The sequence below is a fragment of the Carica papaya genome, chromosome 1 (genome assembly GCF_054855325.1).
Source record: "Carica papaya isolate Zhongbai chromosome 1, ASM5485532v1, whole genome shotgun sequence".
NCBI lineage: Eukaryota > Viridiplantae > Streptophyta > Magnoliopsida > Brassicales > Caricaceae > Carica > Carica papaya.
Genome location: NC_142309.1, coordinates 28,814,954 through 28,837,828, shown reverse-complemented (window position 1 = coordinate 28,837,828; position 22,875 = coordinate 28,814,954). Strand labels below are relative to the sequence as shown.

Here is a 22,875-nt window from a genome sequence, read left to right as displayed (position 1 = left end):
GTATTTTAATATCTAATAAAATATTATTTGTCTAGTAAAATTATTAAAAAAATTTAATATACATGTAAATTTTAGTTGAAATAAGCATTGATTTAAAAATAAATTTGTCAATAATTTTAAAATATTTAATACATCATTGGTAAAATTCATAAAAAGTAGTAAATTAAATTATATAATATTTTTTTTGCTTCAAATTTAATTTCTTAAATTTTGTTATTTTAAAATATTTTTATGAAAAATTAATCTCATTATTAATTGTATTAATTTATACATAAAAGTTACGTAATTATAAAAGAAAAGGTGGAAATTAAAAAAGCAGCAGATATTTTCAGATCCAAAGATGGAAAAAGCATCTCCTTTATTGGTCGGCAAAAGTGAAAGCTGCACTCTGAAAGAAACTTCCACGTGATCCCTCCCCATCTTCCCTTTCTCCATCCTATTCCCTATATACGTACGTACATACATACATACATATTTATATTATGATAAATTAAAAGTTACGTTGGATTTTAATATTACTTAATTACTTTAATCATTCTAAAAGTTAAACCCAATTTAATTATTAAAGTTCTAATATCCTTTTTAAAAACATACTTTCTAATAACATTTACTTTTTCGTTTTCTTTGATATCATCGATCCCATGCAATCTTATCAACAACATGATGAATGTATTAAGGAGAAAAAAGAAATCAAATAAAAGTAATGTAATGTTTTATTAGGGTTTAATTATGAAGTAGATAAATTAAATATAACCCAGTTATAAAAGTTCTTAAAATTGCAAGAATCTAAAATTTTTATACAGTAAAAAGGTAATAAATTTATGATAAACTGAGACATTTGAGAAAAAAAGTTGATGAATTACCAACTTGGTAGTATAGAAAATTAGTAAATATGCCTAGAATATGGGCATCATCAGCAGCCACAGTATTGTATGTATGTATGTATGTATGTATGTATGTATGCATGTGTGTGTGTGTGTGTGTATTATATATATTATATATGGGTGGAGAAGGGGTAGGTTGGTTGCATATTATTGTTTGATCATGTGTTGTTGTCTTTTATTCTGTCGATTTCCCACTGTTGTATGCAGGGGAGAGCAATTCCCCAAGGGACCAAAAGGAAAACATCCAGTTGTTAAAAGAAGAACAACTCAGCTTCTGCCTTATAAAATTTCATTTCAAGAACCTCCCCATATATCTATCTATATATATATATATATATCCATTTTTTTCCTTTGTGAAAAAACAATATAAGCCCATTATCATGCGATTGAAAACATCTTCAAATATATATATATATATATATGGATTACTCAATTCTTACATGTTTAAAGCAAATTAATTAGAATATATATAATATATATATGGAATACGGTAATAGTATGTTTAATGGATGGGATCTCATCATCTCGGCGGTACAGGGTGGGATTCCGGTCATAATCAGATGCGAACGAGCCCACAATATGATTTGCATATTACGTATGAAAAGCTACAGATTAAAGAATCTCAGACCATGAGTCAAGATATGTGAAAATTTACAGGCCAACCAGATCTGATCCAATGGCATCTTGCCACGTCGTGAAGGAGACTGGAGGAAATATTAGGTACACAACAGGAGCAGGTCCCCCATAGCTGAGATCTTCGTAGTTTTAGAGGCAGCATTCATTGTGTGCGAGGTATCTCCCACCGTAGGTATAAGCCAGCAGGCTCACTATATATATATATATTATATAAATCTAATTGGTTTAAATAAAATATATGTATTTTAGCAGTAAATATTTAATAATTTGTGTATTTAAAAAATAAAGGAAATATTGTAATAATAAAAGTTGGGGGGGTGAAATTTATGTCCTAATTTACCCTTGTAGTTAAGGCCAATTTCAAGGTTTTTAAAAGGGTAAAACAGTAATTGTGTAACAATTTTAAAGTTCCAAGTCGCAACAGCACCACACGTTTCTTTCCTTATTTCCACGTGGTCGTGCATAGACCCTGTATCACGCGATTAGCGCGTGCATACTTCTGCCACTTACAAATTAAAACCACTTAACACGACGCTCCTAATCTCCTTATTGTAACGGGATAATTGACGGAGCCGTCAGTGCTCCGTTTCCTCTCTCTCTTCTACATATATTCCCATTTCTCTGTATCTCTCTCTCTCACAGACACACTCACCCATGGATGCTGTTGCTCTCTTCTGCACTGGGGCTCTCCTGGCCGTGGGGCTCTACTGGTTCGTCTGCATTCTGGGCCCGGCCGAGGTAAAAGGCAAGCGCGCCGTCGATCTCTCCGGCGGCTCTATCTCCGCCGAGAAAGTCCGAGATAACTACAAGCAATACTGGTCCTTCTTTCGTCGCCCGAAGGAGATTGAAACCACCGAGAAGGTCCCCGCCTTCGTTGACACTTTCTACAACTTGGTTACCGATATATATGAGTGGGGTTGGGGCCAGTCCTTTCACTTTTCGCCCTCCATCCCGGGCAAGTCGCATCGGGAGGCAACGCGTTTCCACGAGGAGATGGCCGTCGATCTGATCGAGGTCAAGCCCGGAGATCGAATTCTTGACGTAGGATGTGGAGTGGGAGGGCCCATGCGTGCCATAGCGGCCCACTCGCGGGCGAAAGTGGTGGGAATCACAATCAACGAGTACCAGGTGAATCGTGCGCGGCTCCACAACAAGAAAGCTGGCCTGGATTCGCTGTGCGAGGTGGTTTGTGGGAATTTTCTCGAAATGCCTTTCCCAGACAACACGTTCGACGGGGCGTACTCGATCGAGGCGACGTGCCACGCGCCGAGGTTGGAAGAGGTATACGCAGAGATCTTTAGGGTTTTGAAGCCTGGATCTATGTATGTTTCGTACGAGTGGGTGACTACAGACAAGTACAGAGCGGAAAACCCAGAACATGTAGAGATAATTCAGGGGATTGAAAGAGGGGACGCCTTGCCCGGGCTGCGAAACTACCTGGACATAGCGGAGACCGCGAGGAAAGTAGGGTTTGAGGTAGTGAAGGAGAAGGATCTAGCAAAGGCGCCGGCGCATCCGTGGTGGAGCCGGCTGAAAATGGGGAAGATTGCATACTGGAGAAACCACATTCTGGTGACGGTGCTGTGTGCATTGGGGATAGCGCCAAAAGGAACTGTTGATGTGCATGAGATGCTTTTCAAGACGGCAGATTATTTGACCAGAGGAGGTGACACGGGTATTTTCAGTCCTATGCACATGATTCTGTGCAGGAAGCCTGAGGTACCACCACCACCGCACTCTACTTAGTTCCTCACTTCTACTTCCTTCCCCTTTGTGTTTTTCTACTTCGAACTTTTCTCTCCAGTTTCACCTATTTTCAATTTCAATTTTAATTTCAATTTTTTCTTCTTCTTTTAGGGTTTTTATTTCTTTGGTCATTAATTATGGGTTTTTGTATCCTTTTTTGAGTTTAATTTTATATTTAATTCTCGTTGGTGGATGGATGAAACTCAAAAACTTGATGTGGTAATTGATGGAATGAAAATTTTGATCTGCTTCTCTCTTTCTCAAATCTTTTCATCGTGAAGTAAATCAGTAAAAAAGAGTTTGAACGGCGTAGATCTGATGGGTTGAAAAGTAAAAACCACCGGCCACGGTTTTTGTTTATAAGCGTAGGTCTGACACATGGTCTCAGCTTTTGTCATTTTTATTTTATTTTTTGAACTTTTCTAGTCGTGCAAATCGTAGAACACATGGGCCATCCCCACCTTTATTTATCTCTCCTCTCTTCCACCTCTTACTCATTTTATTAATTAACCCATCAACTGTAATTAATGGATACCTCTTGTTCTTTCTCTTTCTTTAAATCACTAATTACCATTGTTGATTAAGAAGTTAGGGTTTGTGAGTTTTGCCTGGAGGAACAGCCTGTATTGTGTGCGAGGGACATTTGTGTCACAGGCTGCACGTGTTTTTGTTATTAAATATCTGAAATGGGAAACCCATGTTAGGACGATTTTTGGCTTTATCGTGGTGGCATTATACGTAAACCAGAGCATCTAGTTTCAACCCCAAACTTTATACATATATATACACACACACACACACACACATTTTAATATTTTAGGCTAATGCATGATTATGCACATTGCTGCTGCCCCATTTTGGGATCTTGATTGTCAGCCAAACACACAATATTTGATTGGATCCTTTGCACATAAGTATATTTGATAAGCTTGTTAATTTCGTCTCCGCCATTTATGTTTTGGGAGTGAATTTTGGGCTTATTAGAGAAAGAGAAAATAAGTGGTGGGTGCTAAAAAATTACATATCTTAATTGGATACTCTCAATTTATCCTCTCTTTTCCGGAAAAGACTAATGGGTATGCAGTATAATAGTCTTCACTCCTTCCTTGCCCTTTGGTTGTCTCCTAGTAATTTTGCATGTTTCCAGAACTTCCAAATAGCCATTCCCATGGGTTATATCTGCAGTAAATTTGTGGAATTTACATTTCAAGTAGAAGATGAAATTCTAAAGTAAAACTGAAGTTGGAGAACTTAATAGGAGTTCACTATATCTATATATTGAATCAATTTTCTGGTCCTAGTCGAAATTCTATGTTACGAATTAATAGTTAAATAGTGGGGACTCACCATTAATGTTATGAAAGTGAAAGATTTTTCAGTTCACATGAGCAGGATGTCTTTCATCAACTTAAGGTGGTGGGGTCCTGTTTTCTCTATTATAGGAAGTAGGAAGAGTGGCGTAGTAAATGGAAGTCTTTCTGCTTTCCATCCGCACATTATTAATTTATGATGCTGTAGACAATCTGACATCCAGGAGGCTATATAAGTAAGAAGATGAGAGAGAGCAGGTCTTAATTCAGGAGAATGGTGTTAGTGGTAATTTATGAAGTCATGAAACATGAAAAAGAATAAAGCATTCATCCATTTAATGTTCTGATTGCTCCGTCTCCTTCTTTATTGAAGTTTTGTCTTTTAAAGAATAAATATTTAATTTCTTTTTTAAATTATTCTTACCATGACATTCACTCTGTGTGTGTGTGTGTATATATATATGTATATCTCTCCTTAATGGGTCCTTTGTCCGATCCAATTTACCTTTTAAGTTTGTGGGTGTTTTCTTTAGTTATAAGTTCAAGTCTTTTTACATGATCACTTACTTATTTTATATGAGCACTGTAATAGATAATAGATGCATGCCATAACTCCTATTGAATTCCCATTGTGTTTAAGTAACTCAAAACTTTGCTTCAATTGCACGTACGAAAACTACGTATAAGAATTGACATAATGAAAAATAACCAAAAACTCAACCTAATGTCTCTTAACAGGACAAGTTTTGCCATGGCTCTGTTTTGATGTGACCATTGTTCCATCTTCCCTCAAACTCCAAAATACTTCAACTACAGGAACATTCAAAAATTCACTTACAGCATCTACTTCCAAAACAAGAAATAAACAATTAAGCTCTCCACTGCTATTAGATCCAGCAACTATATCTCAAATCTGTCGACATGATGAGTCAAGCTAAATAGTACAACTGCAACTAACCAGTCATGCATCCCTATTTTGAAACACCATGGCGATTGTTTAATCAACTAATGAGTCATGAATTCCTATTTTGCAGCACCATAGAGATCGTTAATCAAAGAATGCGCACATCTTCTACAATACAAGAAACCAGTCATGTTGAATTAAATGATTGATCTCTAATTTATGATTTACACGCGTACATGCACTCTCTGATGCTGCTGAAAGCTCAACTTTTTCTGGAGCTGATTTGGTGATAGAGCAAACAGTTAACTAGCTGGAGAAGAACTGAGTAATTCAAACTATCGCAGCCTCCGCTTGACACTACATAAAAATATCATTAGTTCCTTGATTGATTAACCAGGAAATTTTCTTCAGGTTGCTTCCACCACAGGTAGTTTGCAGCTTCTATCCACCGCGGTTCCACCAAAAACTTTTTCTCCCTCATCGCCCAGCGCGACTTCTCTGTTCCAGCATCTGTTGATATCACGTGTGTCACTGATGCATCGACTTCTGTAACACATGTGGCTCCCATCTGCTCCGCCATCTTCCAGAGATGATGATTATTAGCCTGAAATTTGGTGGGGAAAACACGGCTGAATACAATTTTACACCCTTCCAGGATTTCCTTTCTAACTGTTTTTAGCACCTGTTGAGAAGGATAGAATAAGCAGTGATGAATAACCAAACCAAACGAAGAGTTGATGTCAAAAAGAAAATTAGATATAATGAGCAAACATGTAACAAATATATTGCAAAGATTCAGAAGAACAAAAAGATAAGCATCTCTACTAAAAACAACTTTACGAGATCTGATAGATAAATGTGCCTCCAGAATCAAAACAAAAAAATTGCAAAACTAATTTAAAACTTAATTCAGAACACTTTTTATCAAGTTGTTCTAAAGCAGTGCTGGGAGGGCTTTCTCCACATGTACGTAGAACATTAAATTTCAACAGTCAGAAACATATAGAAATCATGCCAACTAAAGTCGAGAACTCCCTTATGTTGTTAGAAGATGAAACATTATTTTGCAATTAAATTTCATATATAGTTACGACATTCACATTGATAGGATGGAAGTTCTGAGAAGCACTACACCTGCCTCACATCTTTGTTTGCAAGATCCTCTTCGAGATCCTATAAGAAGTAGACTAAATTAACCACACAAAATAAAGACTAGCACAAAAAATAAATAAAAGCAAGCTTGAGTGTCGACTAAAGAAAGGGGACATACATCAAAGAATTTGCTATGGATTTGCCTAAGGACCTTTAGCACAGATGCAAGTGCTCCATCAGTCTCATTCTCATCACTCTTCAACTCGGAAAGAGATCTACAATTGTAGCCAAATTGATGACAACTCGAAGCAAAGAAATGATATCTTTCCATCAGTATCAAATTGTCTTTATGTTTCACCCATGCCTAAACTAACAAATTCAGATAAAACATTTGTAAGCCAAGCACAAGAAGAGGCTCATGGATACCTCAAAGAAAAGTTCAAGTATGGAAATGATAACCAGAAATTCTTCAAAACATGCTTCATGAGCAAATATAATCATCATGAAAACAAATACCTCAGCAAATTTGTTGACAAGAATAAAGAAAACATTATTAAATGAAGCAAATATGATGATAAGAGAAAAAACATTAATGAATCAAAGGTTTGTGTTAATCAACATGAATGGCGAAGGGATAACGTCAAAACTAAAGAGCATATAATTTTCTCTCACATTTTCAACATGTGAAGCCGGCCAGGATGAGGAATGCTGCCAACTTTGGCAAAAGCTATAAAATGGAATTAAGGTTCCCTCCCCCCACCACATGCATGCACAATCAGAAAAGATACCTTATTTCAACAAGGACAGCAGAATCCAGAGAAATTTAGTAAATATGAAGTAGCCATATTTCCCAAACAATGCTTGATATTTCCCAAACACAAACACATAGCCATCAATTTTGATCCTCTAAATATACTTAAGACATCATATTAATTTAGTAAATATGAAGTAGCTGCTACCTGAAGCACTTACATTCTCAGTATCATCAAGGATTAGAACAGCACTTTCTTGGCCAAGAACCACATCAAGACCTTTTTGATGTTTTACAGTCCCATCATCCCGAGAAATTACTCTATCGCCAAAGTATTCTCCTCTAGGGTCAAGCAATTTAGCCATTTGTAATGCATAAGGCCGATCTCCCATTGTGTATATGTACATCTCAAACATTTCACTTGCTTCTTTCAGAAATACATGAACAAACGGCCTTAATTTGGTCATCATATGCATGAATTCCAACATGAAGAGGCTTCCTTTTGAAACATCTGTCCATTTCATGCCAATTTTATCCCACAATGTTACAGGAATTCGGTATAAATGCAATGATTATAGAGCGCAATAAGATACTAAAAGAAAATGATATCATGATGGCAGTCAAAAACCACAAAGTATGCATGCAAGTAAACTTCATAACATATTTCATCTAATGGTTGACGTCAAAACAAATTGAATACAGTTTTGGGCTTTCCCATTAATCATTGTGGCCAAAAACAATAGAATAGAACACAACTTTTACAAAATTCAACATGATAAATACAACATAAAATTCAGCAAGCTGCATAATTTTACATTTGTCCATCAACAATTGAAGACATCTTGCTCTTGTGTTAACACTATCTTAGAGGATATGGCTGCTAACAGTAACAAAGCCGACTAAAACTGTAAATGGTAAACTCCAGCTAACCACTGAAAAAGAATCTTCTATGTGAAGAGGGCCAAGGGAAATTTTTTTATTTATCTGTGGTATAGATTAGGAACTGCAAGATATCACCATAGCATAATAGATATCCCCCAAGAAATTTGCAAGCAGTCAATTATATACCCAAAATCATCCACCCTATACAAGTCAATGTTCGCATAATAAAAATCCAAACAAATGGAACCATCTATCTCTAATCTTTGTGATGTCACTTTCAACCCCTCAAAATCCCTCTTATTTCTTTCCTTCCAAATAATCCACCAGACAGGAATTAAACTAGTAACTTTTTTTTTTTCTTAACCCCTCCCAGGCCCACAACTCCTCCTTAATAGACCCAGCCATAACCCAATTTACCCCCAAGAGGCTGAAAATCATAGCCCAGATTTCCAGGGCAGCATGACAGAAAAGCAAAAGATGATTGTATGTTTCAGCCTCCCTTTTGCAGCACATATTTATATATATGTATATGTATATGTATATATATTTATCTTGCTGGAGGATGGATATGAACTGAATTTCTAAATAAATAAAAAATTGTACTGCAACTATGTATGAGTAGTAGTAGTATGACTAAGATTAGCACTTAAGAAATTATTAGGGTTTTATTTTATTTAGGAATTTTATTACTTGGGATTTACTTTATGAACTGTCAGGGTTCTGGCTCATGTGTTGCCTGGTACTGCCCTTGTGACAGTTGCCAAGAGGAATGAGGGGTGAGAAAGAGAAGGTGTGTGAGAAAGGGAATCTGAGGGAAGAGAACTGTAAGGAGAATGTAGAAAGAAGTCTGCTAGTGAATCTCCCTGCCTAAGCTTCTTGAACGCTTCCATGGTATCAGCCACCATGGTGTCTCCGAACCTACTGCAAATTTCCTCTTCAAAAACTGCCCATTCCAAGTGTTTCCCACGTTGTGACTGCCATCCTTGGAACCATCTATAGGACTTGTCCCCCAGTACCAAGGAAGCAAGCTCCACCCTTTTGGTCGTCGGGCACCCCATACAGCTGGAAATACTTATTGCAGCGCCTGAGCCATGCTTCCTTCAAAGACTAGGATATCCACTCTAGGAATGTTTTATGGTCAGGTGATTGGTGGTTAGAACTCCTGGCTTCTTTGCCCTTTGAAGTTGGTAATAGCCCTTTATGTTGTTAGGAACGTTCTTGGGCTTGCACCCTAGAAGGTTTGAGCTGAAGGGGTCTGGTGTCTGCTCATAGAACGGCATGGTCTTGACCAGTAGGCTTTGCAGTTAAAGGGTGTTTTCAGCCAGTTAGATGTCTATTGTGCTGTAAACCTCAGTCATAAGTCTTGAATCCTTTGCTCTAATCCTCTCATAGATTTTTCCATTTGTCAATCTTTAATTATCTCTCATTGGAGCCTTTCCTTTGTTCTTCGCTACCTTGGATACAGATAACATGACTTCACCAAGTTCAACCTGGCTCCGTACCAAGTTGTCAGAGTTCTGTCTCATGTGTTGCCTAGTCCTGACCTTGTGACGGTTGCCGAGAGAAATGACAAGTGAGGAAGCGAAGAAGATAGGTGAGAAAGGGAATAGAGAGAAGAGGTTGTAAGGAGGAAGTAGAGACAAGTAGAGAAGGACTAATAATTTTAGATTTTTCATTAGGAATCCGGTACAAGGTACAGGACTATACAATGAGTGGCACTAGCTGGACAGTACAGGTGCTAGGCCATGCATAACAAATTTGCCAGGTCGTACACTGTCGTGCTAATACATGGAACTGCAGGGAAAAAAAAAGAAGATTCTACCCTAACTAACAACTCAAAACCCTAATTAACAAACTTCCCTTATTTGTTCCTAATCCAACTAACTTGATATTGCATTCCTGACAATCATGACATGAACTTCTTCGCATCAGTATTTCCTAATATATTGTTAGTCTAATCTTACTTGCGAGAGGTTACTCAAGGAGCAGTATAAATAAATTTACAACATTTTACTGAGACAAAGTCCAGCTATTAAAGAGCAGGCTCTTGAGAATTTTTCTTGATCTTTATGATTGTGTGATGCAATTAAACATTCATTCAATGTGAGAGTTAAGAGTCCTTTTAGCGTATTATCTAAACAACCTTAGATGTGATATTAAGATTTTATTTCAAATTCTTATATGGAAGAACATATAAGCATAATTAAACTATGGCCTAAAATTCGAAAAATATGGAGTAGAGCAGTCATGTACTTTCGGCAAAATCAAACACATACAAGATCATGCAAATATTTCATGAAGCCACTAGTTAAAAATAAAAAATCTAAGATTGCTATTTAACCAAATATAATACAGCTAATTGACTGCATAGTAGTGAGAGAAATCCCTAGAATATGAAAAGACAGGAAAAAAAGTGTCAGAACTTACAAAATAGGCACTGAAAACAGGACCACATAAAAAATTTAGTAGAACAGTACCTTGCAGAGAATCTGTTTGGCTCTTTAAATATTCCTCCTCTGCTGTCATTTGTAAAAGTGTAGTTGAATTAAGTAATGTATGGTCTAAATCAAGAACCAAATAGAGCTTTTTATGACGCAATAAGTACTTCATGTCAGTGTTCCGCAATCGAACAATTTCATCATTTCCAAGCCTCAATCCCTGGAAAATATGGTTGTTATTTGGTCCTTATCAGTTGTAAAATTTGATAAAGTACAAGCAGCATAAATAATCATACACTTTTAGAGGAATTTTTGCAAAGGTAATAAAGGATCAAAATGGCCAATACCCAATCTTAGTCCATCGGATTGGGTCAAAGTGTGACAGAAAATGGATGCTCTTGATTCCTAACTACAACTCATCTTCGATCAGGAATTACTACTATGTCAACAACTATCTTAGTTACTCAAACCAGTGTGCTTCAGAATTCAGGACTAAAATAATTAAAATTCAGAATACAAAAATTTCTGACAACTTAAGAGTAAGTACCTTATGTATGTACCCAAATGTTACACCAGATTCCTCCTCCAACCTTTGCCCACAACAGATGCACATATTCCCGAAGGAGCCCGGATGAGTACACGTAGGCTTCTCTATGGATGCTTCTGCACATGATAATCTCCCTTAGTCAACAAAGTACAACGAGTGACAGTTGATGTAGACACATACTACACTTAAGGACAGTTAATGCAGATATCACCTTTGCACTTGAGTTCCATTTTGTTTTCAATAGAAGTAGTTCTTGCATATTCAGAAATATTTTTAGGAGAATAGGACAAGAAAAACATCTTTCATAGAATTAAGAAAATACAGGTTACACACAGAAATATACACGTCTATGCCGCACAGAAGAAACACTTCAACATAAAAATTACACAAGCTGGTAGGTGTTCTTTCTGAGAGAAATATCTAAAGACAATTATCATTCATGTGTTTTTACCTAATCTATATATAAGCTCATGGGCTGAAGATATCTCACGCGTAGAATGAACAAAATGCAAGCAGCAGACATGAACATGCATGCAAATGCACAAACATGCAGTAACAAACATTAAGCACATTTTTATTTCCGGAAAAAACAAACATTAAGCATGTGAAATCAATTCCTCTTTCTTTTCCATTTTTTCCTACCAACTCCAAAACTTGAGTATTTTACCATTAGAAAAGAATGCTCCATCAGTTCAAGGAGGAGAAACAGAGTAAGCTTCAACAAGCTGCTGGACTAGCATCAAAGAACTATACCTGTGATATTGTCTGGTGTTGCATGCAAGGTTGACCCCTGGGAATCCTCTATTTTTTCCAATTTTTCAACCTTCATTCTTTTTATCCTGCAAGGTAAATAAAAGATCTACTATAGGTTACCGTATTTTCCTTATGAGTAACCTAATTATCTGGAGGAGTAAGAAGCAAAATGTAGCTGCTAAATCAAGTGCAGAATTAGAATTTCAAATAGTGACCCAAGGTTATGTGAACTACTATGGACAAAAGAAACTTATAAGATATAAAAATCAAGTGGAAAAACTCTATGCACCTATACTGTTATAATAAGTCAGTCATAAACATTGCATACAATCTGGTATGACATGACAGAATTAAAGTCGATGGACACTTTATTAAAGAGAAACTTTATAGTAGCCTAATATGTCATGTCTATCAATTCATAACTAGCAGATGTGTTGACTAAAAGCTTGAACAGTCTAACATTTTAGACTATTATTGGCAAGTTGAGAATAGACAAGATTTATTCTTTAACATGAGGGAGTGTTCAAAAGAGTGTATTTTATGTAAATTAGGTTAAAAAATATAAGAATAAAATACACCTTATGTAACTTATTGTCTATTTCCTTTTCTATTTTAGAAAACTTATATATATAAGGTTATGATATTTGACGAAATACACAATCAACTATTCTTAATATATAGTTATCACATAACAAGAAAAATATACTATAATGTAACACTTCCTCTTGAGCTGGAGCATTATATCACATGCACCAAACTTATTATCACATGCTAAGAAGACTTTCAAAGTCAAGCTTTCATTCCTGCAAAAAATGACCAATTTTATACTTATTACCTATTCCTTACTGCTGCAGAAAAAAAAAATTGTGACCAATGTTAAAAAGGAAATACCTATAAAAAGAAAAGAAAAACCATGAAAAGAAAAATTGTTGTTCAGATTGCCCACAATGATATCTTTTATGATCGTACTAAATATATCGAAATTAATTGCCTTCGTCCATCATCATATTGCTCAAAGTATGCTCAACTTGGTCTCTATATCCTTGTTAAGTTAGATGCTTCACATTTCTACCAAGACTCATGATATTAGTCGTTTTAAACACTTAGTTTCCCAACTCAAGTTGGAATCAATATATCCAACTAGAATTTGAGGGATATGTCAACATAATAGGGTAATGTGGGCAACGAGTCCTAAATAATTCATGTGTATAGGCTAGTACCAGTATGCATTATTTCAACTACATAGTATTTTCCTCTATAAGCTAAATTTGCTAGCATAAATAGTTCTGTTAGAACCTAAAAGTATTCAGAAATGTAATTGTCATTAAATTAACATCAACCACCTCTGCTGTCATCAGTGAACATTTACTGTCATTGACTCCTGTCCGTCACAGCCAACTGCAATTGACCCCCAATCAGCCACCATGGACCTTACTAACTGTTGACATTCCCTCTAATACTTGACCTCAGCAGTTGACATCAATCATCACTAACAATGGTTGGGTCTAGCTGTGTCGTTCCTCACTAACCACTTTCAACCCTGCCAACCAACTCGACCCATCTGGCTCTGACCAACCACGCCAACTGCCATCAACCCCTCGCACTACAGTGATCATGGATGATATAGTTCCAAAATTCGGATCTACTCACGGGATGAGATATGTTAAACTAGGGTTTGGGGCTTGTTAGAGATATTTTCTAGAGAAATTCTTCTCCTCCCGTTGCTGAAATTTGAATACAAATAAATAGGAAACAATGTGTTAACTTCTTCCTGAACCCTAGAATAAGATCACCATAACTTAAGGCTAAAATCTTACCACCATGATCTTAGGCTAAAATCTTATCCATCATGATTTAGACTTCCTTAATTAGCCTATTTACTTAAATAACAAAAGAATATGAACTTCAAAAATAAAATACATATAAAGCTAACCAAAGACAGCAAAAGAGTTAAGCACACTCTTTGCCGTTTGCTTATTTTCTGCTTGCTATCTGTGAGCCCCTCTTCAGTCTTTTGTTTCATGTTATTGACTATCACAATGCTTCTTTTTATTTTATTCATCATTGAATCAATAATTATGAACATATGATATACTAATTTTTATAATTAGCAAGTACAAATGTCTTTACATATTCTTTGATATATCTTGAGATTACTATACTAATTATCTTAATATTTTAACTATTTTAGCTCAAAGGTAATAGTTATCTTTTTATACATCCCACTACCTTTGTAAACAATATATCAGGTACTTATCCGAGCTATCATTATTGTAACCTACTCTACCTACCCAAATCATAACCTTAACACCTCAGTTTTCTTTAAATGAGAGATCTTCAACATAAAGAGCCAACGGAAAAAAAATCCATATATAATTACAACCTAATTATAAGAAGCAATAAAGCTGTACGGTTCTTCTAAGAAAGAAGAGTTTTAACTCCTTTTCTATCCAAGAAAATGTTCACGTGCAATTTTTATTCCATAAAACCAAGATTAAGTTACTTATTTCAGGAACACCCATAGTTGCCATCTTGGACACTACAAGAGAATATTAAAAAGTTATACAAAACTTACCTCTCCCTTTCGTTGCCAGCTTCATCCTCAACTTCATCATTTGGAGATGATTCAAGAGAATCAGCTTCCAGCTCTGCATCAAGAAATGCAGCAAAGTCGTCGCTACTAGATGAATGTACTGGAGAATCCGTCAAAAGACTCATCTGAAATTATCCGAATAATGCAAAAATGTCAATTTAAATGTTGAAAAGGAACAGAAAAATAAGAAAATGTCATCTTCTTTATGAGGTTCATTGAGCACTCCCTAATCTTCATCTCTTTATGTGGTTTACAGTGGAGTAAGGATCAAAAGATCCTCTTAGAGAGGGGCTAATTTTGTAAGGTTACAGGTCCTTTGGTTGGAGAGAACCACGAGAACATTCTGAGCATGCTCTCATTCATTTTATGACATTTGGTGTTTTGGCTTCTCTTCACCTAAAGCCCATGGTTTCTTTAGGATAATTTCTTTATCCAACTAACGAAGCGATTGGGTTGCTATTTGGTAGCACTGGTGCATTTTCTCTGTTTATTTTATTAGTTGTTTCTTTTTTTCTTTTGAGGATAGCTTATGCTCCTTTGGTTTGTGTATTTTCTCCTTGCTTCTAATGAAATTTCCTCTTTTACCAAAAGAACTGAGAAAATTTTTTATGTGACCTTATTGTAATAAAATAGTAGTAAGCCCATTAAGACAATATGTGGAAGCTTTTCTGGAGGTGCGTCTCAAACTGAAGGTTGAATACATAGGGCAACAGATTTAGTTAGTTCAGAAAGACAAAGTGTCATGAGAAAGAAGTATTGAATCACAAAGTACAAGTGTTGAATATCCATGTAGAAAGGTGAAAGAGCCTTTCTGAGAGGACTCACTACCAAAATTTTATAATCAAACTTGGATATGGAGAAAACTAAAGCCAAAGTAACTTGTTTTGACCTGAAATGCAACCAAGCAAATGCCTCAAACTACAACTAACTGTCCTGCTAAGTGTAATAACCTCTTTCTCAGTGCCTAGATGATGCTTAAAAATAAAAGTCTACTTACTAAAGAATTGACACATGTAACATGCCTGTAATTCAAATCTCCCTATAAAGGGCATAACATACCTCAGAAAGGATCCATTGGCAAAGGGATCATTTGGGATGAAAAGTAAATATTATTATGGGAAAAGACAAAAAAGATAATTTTTAAATAAACAGATCAAAAATACTATTAACAATGACATCAAGGGAGTGCAGATCCATATACAAAATATTTACATATCTATTAATAAGTCAATAAGATTCCTTAAATCCTCCATAGAGTACAAAGCATGACCCAATAACAAAAATCCCAAAGCCTGAAACCATCGATTATTAATTAAATCGAATCCATTATCATCTTCTTACCCTTCAAAAGCTCTTACGAAGGTACCAACACTTTCAGAAAAAGCAGACTGAACAGCAAGTAAAGAAAATGCTAGATGCTTCAATAATCCACACAAGTCATTCTCCATTTGCATCTTGACCCACACTCAACTAACCTGACGTGGCAAGATTAAGGATTAAGAGGATATAATAAGAAGTCTCAACCCACACTCAACTAAGGTTTCTTTACACCGCAGCTGGCTGGGGTTTCTTTTTTCTCTCCATTTTGTTTATATTTTACCAAACTTTTGTTGGATTCCAACCAAATTTTTGGTAAAAGGGGTATATATAAGTCTTTGACCTGATTTTGTCAGTTATGATGATTACTAATAAAATAACCTATCTATCTTCAAAATTCAAGCAAGTATTCCCTCTTCTCCTCCTCCATCCTATTTTTCTCATCTATTCTCTCCCTTTCTGATAACATATACGGTCACTAGGGTACACAGTCAAAGATTCCTGACATTTTTCTACCTAATATTTTTCTATTCAAGCATTCTACCAAACAATTTCATGTACAGAATCATTCAACCATAAAACATCGGTCACACCAATCAATCATGTTAAAATATCCATGGTAACCTGTAGGATGTGAAACAAAAGAGAATTAAATGTATATACGACAAAAATTCAAATACGACAAAATCCGTGCATGGTGAAGAAAATGGAACTTCATGTTGCCATTAAACGACTGTTACATCATAGGCAATCAAGCAACACCCACCCAAAATCCAGAGGACTATTTAATCAATTTCATCTTTCATGCTTACAAATTTTCTCTCCGATACTGTTTTGTTCAAGCACTCCACCCAACAATTTTAAGAAAGGGATCACTCTTAAGGTAAAGCATCATTCACACCAATAAACATGTTTAAAATGTTCATGTTAACCTGTATGATGCAAAATCAAATAGAAATAAATCTCAGACAAAAGCTCGCATAAAACCAAAATATGCGCATGATTGAAAAAGGGAATTTGCAGCACCATAAAAAGGCCCTTACATCATAGGCAACCAAGCAATTCGGACCTAAAAGCCACATGACTGTTTAACCAACTTCATGTTTATCCTTCATGCATTCCACCAAACAGTTTCCAAGTACGGGGTTATTCTACCGTAAAACATCAGTTACACCAATCAATCATGTTTACTACCTATATGTTTGACCCCTAAGAAACTTAATTAAAACAGGACATCTAGGTAGAGGAAGCCAAACTTCTTCAAAAAAATTTATCAAACAACTAGAGGGCATAAAAATCTTGAAATACGGATTTTCACACATTAGGTACAGCTCAACTAGTTAGCGTAGAACTACTCAAAGCCATTGAGGAATGAGAAATATAAAAAAATATATAGAACCTACAGAATACCAGATAATCACTCCCAAAACAAAAACATGCAAGGCCATTAATCAGATAAAACTTCAAAAGAAAAAGAACTAAACAGTGCCCAAAAGGAAGCAATTCGGTTGTCATCTTCAATAATCTCAAGAAAGGACTACATATCAAAAGACTATAACAAAGGGATCTTACAACTATAAGCCTTGATTCTCGATGCTGCTTGCCGAAAGAAAACCAAAGATTGTGGCGCTTGCAGATAAGTCTTTCTTGCAACCTCTTAGTCTAACTCCTAATCATTGATTCCTCTCCATGGTTCCAAAGCTCGCGTCTTTCTCTCTTCTTGGCCTCGGCTTTTTCTCTGATTTTCCCAGAAAAGCTTCCCCTTTTCCTCCAGAAAAGCTCCCAAAGCGCTCTCTCCTCCTGATTTTTCCTCCTCCAAAGTTCCCCAAGTCCCCAGTCTCCCCAAAATCTCTCCGAAATCTACAGAAAGTTCCTCAAGACATTCCCTCCCTGAAGCTGCAACCGAGGCCCATTCTTACATGCGCATCCGATCCTCCTTTCCTGCAACGACTGTTGGTGCAACAGCAGTTCTTTGTCTGTGTTCGTGTTCTTTTTACACGAAGCTGCAGCTCTCTCTCTCTCTCTCTCTCTCTCTCTCTCTCAGTCTCTTCCTCACTCTCGGGCGGTTGTCTTCTTCCTCAGCGGCTTCTCTCTCTTCCCCACTCTTGCTCCAGGGAATTGAAACGTTTGCCTCACCCTCGGTGTCTCGTGCGTGTGTGTGTGTGTATATATATATATATATATTATATTTTCCGTTCAGGCGCCTCGAACCAATCTGTTCCCCTTCAACTTATATTGTAAAATTCTAATATTTATTCCTAATTTATAATTAAATAAAACTTGAAAATAAAATATTAATTTACATTTAATTTATATCTTAAAATATAAAATTTTCATATGAAAATCTATTTCAAATTTTAAATAAAATTAAGAATTTACTGTTGAATTGAATTTTTATTATTTCTAATAATATTAACTGATTAATTGCAAGGAGTTTTTTTTTTAAAAAAAATATATATATATATATATATATACTCCCGTCGAGGTGGGTTGTTGGGCATGGAAGCTCTGGTTCTGGGCTTCCTTGTCTCGACCTTCATGGTGTGACTCTTACTGGGCTGAAATGTGGGCTCTGAAAGCTTCCTCTAATCTTGTAATGAAACAATTAGATTCAAACATGGGGAAAAAAATCTTAACCCAAGATAACACCAGCCACAAAATAAGATCAGTGGACGGCCTTATTCGGCCGCGGATCTTTCCTGATAATTCCCAAGCCACTCCTCGTCTTCTTCTTCTTTCCTCTGATCTGCAGCCTGTGCCCAACTTTCCCTGCTCTTAACTTATGGCTACAATCACTAATTTCTTATCTAATCCTCCTTCTTCTCTTCTACCCTCCACTAATAAGTTAATTTCTCTTTCCCCTCGCACCTCTCACTTTGTTTTTGGTAAAACCATTCGTCCTGCAACAAGGCTAGAAACAAACAGATCAGCCCAGTTTATTACAAAGGCCACAGCTGCACCTGGAACGAAGAAATCTGCGCCGAGTGATGAGAGGGTGCAGAAAGTTCACAGCATAGAAGAATTTGACGAAGCTTTGAGAATGGCGAAAAACAAGCTGGTTGTGGTGGAGTACGCCGCTAGCCACAGTTACCACAGCAGCCAAATCTACCCTTTCATGGTGGAACTTAGCAGGACTTGCAGCGACGTGGAGTTTCTTCTGGTGATGGGCGACGAGTCAGAGAAAACAAGAGAACTGTGCGCACGGGAGAAAATTGAGCAAGTCCCCCACTTCAGCTTCTACAAGAGCATGGAGAAAATCCACGAAGAAGAAGGTATCGGACCAGATCAGCTGTTCGGCGATGTGCTGTACTACGGTGACAACCATTCTGAGGTAGTGCAGCTACACAACAAGGAGGGTGTGGAGAAGTTGATTGAAGATCACAAGGCTGACCACAAGCTGATTGTTCTGGATGTGGGGTTGAAGCATTGTGGGCCATGCGTGAAGGTGTATCCGACGGTGGTAAAACTGTCTAGGCAGATGGACACGGTGGTGTTCGCGAGAATGAACGGTGATGAGAACGCTAGCTGCATGCAGTTCTTGAAGGATATGGATGTGGTGGAAGTGCCGACGTTTTTGTTCATCAGGGATGGTGAGATATGCGGGAGGTATGTCGGGTCTGGCAAGGGTGAGCTTATTGGGGAGATTCTTAGGTACCAAGGTGTTCGTGTAACTTAAGATTAAACATATGTATTTTCTGGTTTTGAAACAAAATGAAACTGAGATACACAGACACTGGCTAATTATGATGATTAGGATAATTCATAAATGTCCTGATCAACTTATGGAAGGACTTTGGTCCCAATTATCTTTAGTATTCATCATCTTTTGTACTTTCACGGCGGTGTCAAAGTAATTATAATGCTGGTATTAATAAAACTTACAAGTTAAGTTGTCTTCTTCCTCTGTATCACAGATTTTTTTGCAATGAACCTACCATCACACAGCTGAAAAACGTTACTCCAGTGCTAAAATATTTCATGGGTATGGATTCCTAAAACATGTAACTCACAAGCCCATGAGTTAGCAAAATGGGCTGCCAAAAGCTCATTTGTGGGACTTTTGAATTTTGACATCTGTAACCCATTAACCAAAACAATCATCTAATTTGCTTTCTTCTATATATGACATCTCTCTCTGTCTCTCTCTCCTTATATATATATATATATATGTGTGTGTGAATAATTAGGTTGGAGATTCCTTCAGAAGTGATTGCTACCCATAAACTTAATTTAATAGTATTGACTAGACTTAGAAGAAAACAAAACCAAAATTGTGTATCCACTTGATATTATCTTCCTAGCAAGTAGTTTACAGCATTATAACTTCTTGGAAAATATCAACTGAAACTAATTTGCAGGCAATGAAATTAATTATGATTTGTGAAGAAGCAATAATATATGAATTTGAAACTAAGGGAATTTAACTAATGAACCATATCTATTTACAATAAAATCATTCAACATATTACACCAATTTCATATTGGAATCATTCATAAAAGAAGATCATCATTTTGCTCCGATCATTGACTTATTCAGATTATGCGGAGAGGCCTTGGTGGGTTTATCGTTCTTCTCTGCCATATGTTCACTTCTTTCCTTGGCTGCAAAGCAATCTGTCCGCCCATTATTATTGGAGCCGAGAAAGGAATAATCGTCTCCGCCTCCTCTTCTTCTCCTCTATCACTGTCTTCCTCCGAGTTAGAATTCCGATGATGATCATGATCGGCTTCTTCGGGTGCAACCTGAGCCGTCCAATCGAAGCTGGCAAAAGCATCGCGCCCACTGGAAAATCGCTTCATCTGGCCCAAACGCGGCGCCCTATCAACCAGTGTTGGCTTCTTGCCATCGTCAACGGAGTTTGACTTCTTCCCAAGCTTTTTGCTGCTAAACATTTTCTTTATCTTCGACGCGTGTTTTTTCACCATGCGAGGAGACAGCATGGCAGGCTTGGGTCGATCTTGAGGGAGCGAAACGGTGCGTTCTATATTCTTCTTCTTCTGCTTGACGTGGCCCATGCAAGACACTTTGGGCGAGGTGGGTTCTTGCGCCCCGAAGCTCTCGTTCTTTTCTTTCCTAATTCGAGCTTCGTGGGGAATTAAACAAACAGAGTGACCGGAAAATCCTTTGTTGTTGGCGGCGGCGTGAGGTTTTAGCTTGGTCATTATGTTGTCTCTTCCAGGGCTGAAGGGTGGATTCTGAAATCTGACTGCTGCCGCTGCTTTCGGCAGTAATTTCAAGAAATTGTTCCTGGGCTTCGCCTGTTTCTCCATTGTCATCCGATCAACCTTGTAAATCTCTCGGTGATTATATCTGCAACCAACTACCACTTGTATGTATATATATATATATAAATACATTTTTATTTGAGAAGACAAAAGAGGAAAATGATTGGATGGTACAAGGGGGAAGGATCTTTGACCATTTAAAACAGAAAGTAAGTGGGTGAGAAGGCTCGGTCAGAGTGGATGATGAGCCTGAAAAGTTCAATTCGCCGGTTTCCGTCTTGTAGCCCACAATTCTCCCTCTGTGTTCAAAGTGTAATTAACCAATAATCAAAGCAAATCAAGATTTAATTGGCATGCTAATTAGTACGAGTCCCGATAAGGCTCCTAATAATTGTCCAAAGATAATTTTTTTAATCACTTACATAATCCTATTTATTTGGGATTATCATGTTTTACTACATTATTATTAATTAATTAATTAATTTTTAAAGTAACCACTAATGACCAATAAAATTAGAGAAGAATTCCAAAAGTGTGTATACTTAATATATATCGCATCATAAGTCAAACATATATATATATATATATGTATATATAGCATAATTGATGTATATAGAAAATACTATTCACATTAACCTCGTGATTAACGTGTAATAATTTAATTTCTAAAACAATATTATAATTTAATTTAAATCATCGATAGTTTCATTTGTGCTTGGTTGGTGAGTTACGTCAAATATATATATATATATTATCATGGTCTTACAATTATTTCAAATTTATTGAAAAAATGTAAATAAAAAGAATTTTTGTTATGTTATGTCATAATTTTTATAGCTACATAAAAATATTATGAATTAAAAATAATTTTATAAAAATTTAAGACTAAATCGCAAAAATAAAATTGTGACTTGATAAATAATTAGAAACTAATATAATAATTTTTTATTTTTTATTAGTAAGTAAAAAACTATATATTTGATGGTAGGGTGAAACTAAATAGAAAAAAAATAGTGAAGAAATAAAAAAGAAAAAAGAAATCTCTCAGTACTAATATTTGATACGAAAGTTATTTTTATTAAATTCAACATATTTTAAAGAAAAAAAATAATAAAAATTTAAAGTTACATATTATTCGGAGATGATGCAACCATAACTTGATTGAAATATTCTTTGATAATATATTTAATTATTTGACTCGCTTATTCTCTTTATTCAACTATTACGCCCAAAAATTTTAAAATTTTATATGATGTAATATTCACATGAAAAGAGAATTTGTACTCCTTTTATGTATGGTAGAACATGTAAAATACATTAATAATAATTGAATGCATTGATAACTATTTTTATTATTATACTTTAATTATCTTAAAATATAATAATTTTATAATTTACTTTAAGGTTACTCACTCCATCAATGTATATATATTTTTTTATAACGATTATTTATTATTTCGAATGTCATTTTAGTTAGTTTCAATCGTTATGAGGTGATGAAAAAAATAAAACATTAGATTAGTGGATCATCCATTTAATTACTAAAATTAATAGTGCTTATATTATTTATAACTTTCCTGAATCAAGGTCAAAATCAAGAAAATAAAACTTAAAAGCAACAAAGAATACAATATTGTTTATCGGCTTCGTGCCATTTGCCACTCGAGATTATTATCTACTTGGACTTTATATTATATTAATTTTATTTAGCCGTCGACTTATTTATTATAAACAATAATAATTAGCCTTAATAAAAAAATTAATCATATAGGTGTATATTTTTTTTAATTGATGGA

At 35.8% G+C, this 22,875-nt stretch overlaps 4 protein-coding genes across 6 annotated transcripts; 2 read left to right on the top strand and 2 right to left on the bottom strand.

The window, feature by feature from the left end:
- Positions 1–2,075: 2,075 nt before the first annotated feature.
- On the top strand, positions 2,076–3,459 carry SMT3 (sterol methyltransferase 3). The gene has a single exon (XM_022047044.2). The coding sequence runs from the start codon at positions 2,175–2,177 to the stop codon at positions 3,264–3,266; it is 1,092 nt and encodes a 363-aa protein (XP_021902736.1). The 5' UTR covers positions 2,076–2,174; the 3' UTR covers positions 3,267–3,459.
- A 1,979-nt stretch (positions 3,460–5,438) lies between these two features.
- On the bottom strand, positions 5,439–18,000 carry CPL4 (C-terminal domain phosphatase-like 4). Of its 3 annotated transcripts, none has more exons than XM_088208901.1 (9): positions 17,426–17,998; positions 14,519–14,661; positions 11,944–12,029; positions 11,191–11,306; positions 10,683–10,863; positions 7,545–7,834; positions 6,751–6,936; positions 6,615–6,653; positions 5,439–6,162 (listed from the first exon to the last, which is right to left on the bottom strand). In XM_088208901.1, the coding sequence occupies exons 2-9, from the start codon at positions 14,659–14,661 to the stop codon at positions 5,854–5,856; spliced, it is 1,350 nt and encodes a 449-aa protein (XP_088065027.1). In that variant the 5' UTR covers positions 17,426–17,998; the 3' UTR covers positions 5,439–5,853. The 3 variants fall into 3 exon arrangements, with proteins under 3 accessions (XP_088065027.1, XP_088065033.1, XP_088065042.1); XM_088208916.1 differs by having other exon boundaries at positions 5,948–6,162; positions 6,581–6,653; positions 17,426–18,000; XM_088208907.1 differs by lacking the exon at positions 17,426–17,998 and having other exon boundaries at positions 11,944–12,049; positions 14,519–14,657.
- A 527-nt stretch (positions 18,001–18,527) lies between these two features.
- Positions 18,528–19,751, top strand: CDSP32 (chloroplastic drought-induced stress protein of 32 kD). Its single transcript, XM_022047101.2, has one exon. It carries the CDS (start codon positions 18,636–18,638, stop codon positions 19,527–19,529), a length of 894 nt encoding a protein of 297 aa, XP_021902793.1. The 5' UTR covers positions 18,528–18,635; the 3' UTR covers positions 19,530–19,751.
- A 521-nt stretch (positions 19,752–20,272) lies between these two features.
- On the bottom strand, positions 20,273–21,322 carry LOC110818196 (uncharacterized protein At1g76070). The gene has a single exon (XM_022046972.2). The coding sequence runs from the start codon at positions 21,209–21,211 to the stop codon at positions 20,387–20,389; it is 825 nt and encodes a 274-aa protein (XP_021902664.2). The 5' UTR covers positions 21,212–21,322; the 3' UTR covers positions 20,273–20,386.
- Between the last annotated feature and the right edge of the window lie 1,553 nt (positions 21,323–22,875).